Source organism: Acanthisitta chloris, unplaced genomic scaffold, assembly GCF_000695815.1.
Source record: "Acanthisitta chloris isolate BGI_N310 unplaced genomic scaffold, ASM69581v1 scaffold6980, whole genome shotgun sequence".
Lineage (NCBI taxonomy): Eukaryota > Metazoa > Chordata > Aves > Passeriformes > Acanthisittidae > Acanthisitta > Acanthisitta chloris.
In genome coordinates, this window is record NW_008651005.1 from 563 (window position 1) to 8,245 (window position 7,683).

Genomic DNA, 7,683 nt, shown 5'->3' on the forward strand with positions numbered 1-7,683 from the left:
CCGAGCTGGCGAAGAAGATCACGGAGTAAGTTCCCTCTCTTTCAAGTTTCTTTCCCCCACATTGCTCCTCAGCTCGGGCAGGGATCTCCCGAGCGGCTGGAGAGGCTCCTGGTGTGCTCCTGCCTTCCCGAGGGATGTGCTGCCAACACCTTTGCTGTGGAGGTTTAGCACTGGGAATCTTCATCAGCTCTGCTCTCCTCCTCCTCCTCAGCACCACTTCGTCCCTCCTGGTCACCCAGCCTGACCCAGCGATGGACATGGACCTGCTGCTTTCTGCCTTTGGAGTCTTTGACACCCATTTCAGTGCTGTGTGATGGCTAAGGCTGTTGCTTTTGGGGAGGGAGGAGGTGTAACTTGGCTGAACAAACCTCAGAAGGTGTTTTAGCAGGTTTGGGCGATGCTGAAAACTTTCTCTGCTGCAGGGACAGGCTGGTGACCTTGTTTGCCCAACAGCTTTGCTGTTTGGGGCATGGGGAATGTTTGTGTGTGGACCTTGGTGCAGCACCTGCTCTCACGGTAGCCTGCGTGGGTTTTGGTGAGGTAGGAAGGTGGGCAGCACTGCTGACAAAACAAGTAGGATGAAGTCTGCCCCTTTTTTTCCCAGCCCATCAATTTGGGCAGAGTTTGACCTTGACTTGGCAGGGATGGATGCACTGGGTCCTGCTGCAGGAGTGGGGTAACCCCAAGCTCCAAACTGGGGCTTGAGGAGCACTGAGCTTTCTCTGATGTTTCATCTTTTGGTCTGAATTAGTTTGGTTCAAATTGGGGCACTCCCAGCCTAAGGGGCTCTTTGGAGATGTGCATCTGTGCATTGGGCTGTCATCTTAAAGCAGGATTTGGATTGTCTTCCTGCTGCTTCTCAGCTACAATTCATAGGAAGCTGCTCCCAAAATCAAGGGGGCTCAGTGCTTGTTTGCCTGCTGCAGCAGACAGCATCCTCCCTCTCCTTGCTAGGCAGCTGCTGTCCCATTCCTGTCTCCAAGGGCATGCTTAAATTGGAAACATGACTAAGTACAGGTGTGCTGCCACCTCAAACTGCAGGAACACTCTGCTCTTCGTCCCGTTAGCTTAATAAACACACTGTTCAGTCCTTAGCACAGATTATCTCCACACAGCTGACTGGGCTGTTTGGCTGGGAAGTGTGTTGGATAATAGTGATGGACTTTGAGGGTGAGACAGAGGGAAATCCTTGTGTTTGGGAGTGGAAAGCTTTTTAATTTTTTGGCTTATGTATTCTTGCTATATTTGGTCAGTTCTGTATCACTTTTTCTTTGCTGACAGGACTCTGAAACAAAGTCTCTCTGTGTAGAAAAGTAAGTTTTGCTGCAACAGATGGGACAGAGTTTTACAAGGCTTGTCCTGTTGCGTCAACACAACATAACACGAGTCCCCTGGGGATGAGCTCTGAGTTCTCAGGACTGAAAGAGCAAACAGGCAATCCTTATTCTTTGCTCTTTGTCTTAAAAATAACTCACTTCTTTTTAAAGCTGTAATGAGAAGAGACACAGCACAGGCTTCCCCGGGCCACGGCGCACAGAGCTGGCTGGGGGATGTGCTCTTGGTACCCTCTCTGGCATCCCAGGGATGCTCTGAGGGGGGATGAAGCAGGATCCAGATCCTCCTGGCTGTCTTTCACCAAGTAAATTTCTAGTAGTGGCAACATTGGGCTTTTTGCATCAGCTCTCACATCAGCAGGACGTTGGATGCTCAGGTGATAGAGCTGCTGCTTAGCTGAGACTTAAGGATGTGTAGCTTTACTGTGGGTGCAAGATCTGGAACCATGAACAGCACAGATTTTCCCCACAGTAAAAAGTTTCCCCAAAATAAAGGCATTTACAGCATCTAAAGCAATGTTTTTGTACTGTCTTCCCTTAGAAGCTCAAGGGTTGTTTCAGCACATCTGTAAAGCATGCCTTGTTTTTTCAGGTTGCAAAAGATGCCTGACTGCTGCCTTTCCCCCTGTCTCACATCCCAGCCTGTACTGTGCTGGGGAGGTCAAGTGCACCTTTAAATAGAGTTGGAGCACTAAGGGTGAGTCTGTCCTCTAATATTGTGCGTTCTTTTAAAAGTTTCTTTATGACCTTTAGCATAAGCAGTAAAAGAACTTTAAAACAACACACAATATTAGGAGTAGAGCCCCTCGAGACACTGTCCATCTGGGCTCTGTTGCTCTTTGCCCATAAGCATGATCTTAAAGTCAGTACTTGAGGAGTCTTGGGTTTATCCCTTTTTAAAACCTCCAGCCTGGAGAGGAGCAGTGTGACATAAATGAGGTGTCTGAGAGCTGATTGATCTCCTTGTTTTGTTTACTGCAAAACTTCCAGAGCTGCTTTCGATTCTGGCTCTGAGTGTCATGTTCTGGCACAGCTCTGATCTTTATAGTTCCCATTAAGCATTCTTGTCTGGTTATGGGACAGTGACTAATGGTCAGTCTCACTTTCACTTTGGGTTTTCAGAGCTTTAGCTGATGTTAGTGTGTGCCAGGGAGAGGAGATGGTGCTGGATGATGAGAACCAAATATCTTGTGAAACCTTGAATAATAAAGATATTCCTTAGTTACAGAATCACTGAAACATAAATAAACCCCGTACATGTACCTTACAAATTGAGAAGGATGGTTTTTCTTTTAAAGTGCTTTCCCAGATGGAAAGAGAACTCCTGCTGTAATTGGGACACTTGGCACCTGATTACAAGCTGCATTTGCAGGGGAGAAAGATAATTTCTGTGACCAGGGCTGATCCCTAATGGGCCTGTGTGCTGCTGAGGGGAGGGAGGGTCCAGCAAGTCTCTTTGATCTCCAGAGTCTAAGAGATGCATTTAGATCTCCCTCTGACTGCAGTGCTTGGCTCAGAGGGCACAAATATTACATTCTACTCACTGCTTGTGTGTTTGGGTTGGAGGGGATTGCTGATTGAAGCTTCCTAATGCCTCCCCAGTGCTCCTGCGGCTCTGTGCTGTGGGATGTGATCCTATCTCATTGCCAGCGCTGGCTGTGAGGATTGGAGAAGTTCATTTGGTTTGCAGCATGGAAAATACTGGTGGTCTAAAGATAAGGCAATGCTGTGAGTCTCAACAACGTGGAGGAGGGAGGGAAATATGGAGATTTGTGTTCTGATCTCTGGTTGCAGGGAGCTGGGTCACAATTCTAAACCCCCTGTGAGCAGGCAGGACGTGAGCTCTGCTTTTGGATGAGATGGTATGTTTGGAGGAATTGGAGCAGCTTCCCTCAGCTGAAGGAGGATTTCTGGCAGGGTAAAGGAAGAGTAATGTCAGCCTTGCTCTTTAGGTCGTCTTGCCTGCATGTGAGAGGATGGCAGAGGGGAGTCAGAGCATAGAAACCTTGAGGTGCTGCTTTCCCCCATCTCCAAAGCCTGTTCTTGCCTTCTGGAAACACTTCTTCTGTGGAGCTACAGGAGGAGAGGGGGTGGCACCAACACTCAGAAGTTGCAGCACTGTGGCAGGAGGCTAAGAGATATTGCAGGGTGAAGCTGCATCAAAGGATTTTGGAAAGGAACAACCAGCTTAAAAACAGTACAGGTGGAGAGGGTCAGAGGTGGGGGACAGTGTTGGAGTAGGTTGAGTGTGGAGGAGTTGGGCTTTGGGATTCTCTGTGCAGCACAGGTGGAGCTCCTAGCATAGCTGAGCAGATTGGGTTTGGGCAGAGCTTTCTGTGCTGGCCAGCACCAGCTTTAGGAGAAGTTCCTTCACAAGGAGCAGGCTGGTAGGAGTAGAGGAAAATCTGCCTGGTATTTACCAGTAATTGAGCTGCATGGCTGGAACAAGTGATCCAAGTAGCAGATGAACAGTAGGGACTGTTCTTCAAGCATCGAGTCATGCTGGGTGGATGGAGAGAGGTAAAGGAGAGCTCAGATAGCTTTAAGGATATCTGAACAAGATTGCCTGGTATCCAGGAAGCTGCCATTCCCTTTCCCTTTCCTGGCTGCCCTTGTTCTGGGAGATTAGGAAACACACTGCAGAGCTGCCATTGTGCTAGCTGGCCCATGACTGATCTTTATTTAAAGATTTGCTTAAGTCTGAAAAGCAATTCAGAGTCAGGCTGTGACTTGCTTTGGCCACGGTCAGGCACAGCACAGATCGTCTGCTGGCAGCTCCAGCTCCTTCCGGAGCCTGCAGTGGTTCCTGGAGTGTGTAGGTGTGGGGAGAGTTGATGTATGCAGAGCTGAGACCAGTGAAAGTGTTTAGAATGAAGAGAATATGGCCAAATTAAAATCGTATCGTAATTCAGGGCTTTGTATGCAGATTTCTCTTCAAATTGGCTGTTTGCACTGTGAGCTGGCTGGATCTCCTTTGGAGATAGCTTTGCTAATGTCTTGGGTGCTGGTCACACAGGGGGAGAAGGAGACAGCCTGGGCTGAGGGCTCTCAGTGGCACTGGAACAGGCCTTGATGGCACAAAATCCTGCAAGTGCACTTCCCTCTTGAGTTTTGACTCAGCTGGATGTCGAGTCTCTGTCTGTCCTTCTCCAGAGCCTGGAATGGTTGTTTTTGACAGTCTTCAGTGGAGCATTTTTAAGTACAATCTAATACAACCTCATAGTGTTTCCTAAAATACTGCAGTGTGTCATTTCTTCATTCAGACTATAGGTGATTGCTGAGCTGTTTGCATTTAGATGTGAATTTGAGGCAGATTTTTATAAACACTCTCGTACCCACAGCTGAATATCCTCTTGGCATGTGTTGAGACTGCGGAAAGTTAGATCATCTTTCCTGGGGAGTGTTTACAGAGAGAGAGGTTCCAGATCAATATGAATTTTTACTGGCCAGTTGCTTTGAGTAGGATTTTTTAAAGCCATAAAGAGGTTGGTTTTTTTTTCTCTTGGATGCTGTCATGCTGCAGAGGAGTTGGTCTAGTGATGGAGCTGGTGCAAGGATGGCAGCTTGTTTTGCTTGGAGATGTGATTGATCTGCAGGACCTAAAGTAGTATTTTTGCCAGGAGCTGCTGGATCTCTGCAGGGTGTGTGCTCTGGGTTACCTGCAGTGACATCTTTTCTGCCCTAGAGTAGATCTGCCTGTGCCTGCAGAGAGTGATCAGTAACTGTGGTAGCTCAGGTTCATGTGGTTGTGCTGTTAGTCTTGAAATGGATTGAACAGAGTTCTTGCTGTCAGTTCAGTTCCTCTGTCCCCTAAAGCAACAACCAATTGGGAGTGTCTGGATGGAGAGGATTTAGAAAAGAGTTGGGATGGAAGGGAAACAGGAAGAGGTGATGGGAAGGGGGAATTTTCCTTTGAACTCTGTTACCCGTGGCTGCTCCCAGACTGTGTGGTGGCTAAGGCCATGCCCTGCCCTTGACGTCTGTGCAAATCTCCCTTCTGATAAAAGTCCCCTGGAATTTGGTACTTTACAACAGGAGCTGCACACAGTTCCCTCTTTATTGTCCTTGACTAAATCAAAGGTTTATCAGGCTCCTTCACTGGCTGGTATCTTGGCTTACCAAAGACTACAGGAAGGGATTTAATGGAAGGTGAGCCCTGGGGTGCACGTACCTGAGCTGCCTTGGGGGAGCTGCCTGTGGGTCCCTCTGTCATGCCTGCAGCTCCTGGGACTGCTGAGCACTTGGGGCAGGGTTGATCTGTGACTTTTATGGGCAGTTTTATCTCACATCCTTCCCATTGCCACCCTTCTTGTTTACATGCAGGCAACAATTGGAGCAGAGCTGGGATTTATTGTCTAAACAGAGCAATCCATTGCTATTCATTCCTTTAAGCTGGCAGCTGTGTGCTGTCTCTTCTGCTGCTCCCTGCACCCAGGTTTGACTGCTGTTCAGTGTCCCTCTTGCCGTCAGAGAGCAAACTTGCCTTTCTGATTTCTTGTCTCAGCAGCACAGAAACTGCATTGCTGCTGTATGGTCTGAACAGGTGAGCACTGGGCTCTGGTGTCTTTTTGCTGGTTACATCATGGAATCACAGAGTTGTTTAGGTTGGAAAAGACCTTTGAGATTGAGTCTAACCATTCCCTCAGCACTGCCCAGTCCACCACAAAACCATGTCCCTAAGTGCCACATCTGCACACCTTTGAAATCCCTCCGGAAATGGTGACCCACCACTTCCCTGGGCAGCCTATTCTAATGCTTGTCAGCCCTTACAGGGAAGATTTTTCTCCTAATATCCAATCTAAACCTCTCTTGCTGCAATGTGAGACAATTTCCTCTCAAGCACCCCAAATCTCTACTGGTTTTGTTTGCCACCACCTAGCCCTGAAAGTGCCACCTGCCAAAGGGTGTTTTGCTGTGGTGTTTCTGACTGGACTGGTTTGGAAGCTCTCCTTCCTGCCATGAGATGCAGAGCTGACTAAGAGCACTTGCACAGTCTCACTGCTGGAATTTTTTCCAGCAGTGAGGTAGGGACGTGCTGTCTGTGGTGGAGTCAGGGTGCACGTGCCTCCAAGGGGAGCTTGCAAGATTTGCCATGCAGTCATGAAGGAACAAGTGTGAGTCATTAAATATTTCACCCCTCCACCAGTTTGTTGTGTGTGATTCCTGAGCTTGTTTGGACTTGGATGCCTTGGCAGTGATTAGGCCTAAGATTAGTGGTTTCAACTGTTGGACTGTTGTCTGAAGGAGTGCAGGATCCCAGTGAGCAGCAAGAGCTTGATGGATCCCATCTGTAAATCTCACTTTTACTGTGAGTCTGACCCTTAGGTCTCCAGGATTGCCTTTACTTGACCAGCTGTCAGCTCTTCTGTGAAGGTACTGAAGGTACTGAGGATGCCTTTGTGTTGCAGCTGCAAGTTTTAACCCAGCTGGGCTGGTGAGAGAAGCCAGGTTAGAAATTTGCCTGCCCTGGATTGCACAGTCCTTGGGTGATGCTGCTGTTGGTACCTGAGCTGGGCTGGTTACAGTCTCACACGCACAGTGTTGATGTGGGAGTTTACTCACCAGCCCCAGCCGTTGCAAAACGTGCTGCCAGGCACACGATGGGGAGTGTGATTGTGCCAAATACGTGCTCTGTGGCCTGCTAAGCAATTACATCTCATTGCATTCGAGTATCTGTTATCACAGCTGTCCTGGACCTGCTCTTCAGCCCAGCAGGAGCTGAGACCTCCAGCTCATGGCTGAGCCATGACCAGCAGTGTGCTGGGGTCAGGTTGTCTCGCTCGTTGACTTCTGAAAAAACAAATCTTAGTGACAGTTGAAGTACAAGACTGAGTCTGTGGGTGAGGAGATGGAGAGAGAGACCACTGAAGGCTGTAGAACCAGGGAAAAGGCAGTAACAGATGTGGACTCTTCACTTAGGGTTAGTCCTGATCCTCACTGGCATGTGACCAGGTAAATATGTGCAGACAGGAAACAACTGCTGTAATCAACGTGGTGAACAAAGGTGTTTTTCAGGCATAAACCATTTTCTAATCCAGTGTGTGGGCATGGCCACTGAGCAGGTCCTAGGAGAGGAAGGACTTGCCCTGTGCTCCAGCTCACTGGGTTGCAGCAGCCTCCCTGCCCTAAGTGCCTTGCTGACCCAGGGTCTGGTGGCTGAGGCTCATGGTTAAAGTACAAATGCCTTTAAATACTTACTAATGGATTACTTATCAGTACAGTTAAATACTGAAGTGTCCCCCGAGGGAAAAGTCTGCCTTTTGGAGCCTTTTAAAATGCTCTTCAAAGTGATTCTTTATTATGTAAGAAAGAAATTATAAAAATAATAATAATAATAAGGGAGGTGTGT

At 48.2% G+C, this 7,683-nt stretch overlaps 1 protein-coding gene across 1 annotated transcript in view; it reads left to right on the forward strand.

Moving 5' to 3' along the window:
• Window positions 1-7,683, forward strand: part of PRPSAP1 (phosphoribosyl pyrophosphate synthetase-associated protein 1) — a 24,577-nt gene that overhangs the window by 133 nt on the left and 16,761 nt on the right. Inside the window, 1 exon segment of the mRNA XM_009071249.1 lies at window positions 1-25. This exon segment is cut by the window's left edge and continues 133 nt beyond it. Within this exon segment, the coding sequence (XP_009069497.1) occupies window positions 1-25 (25 nt within the window).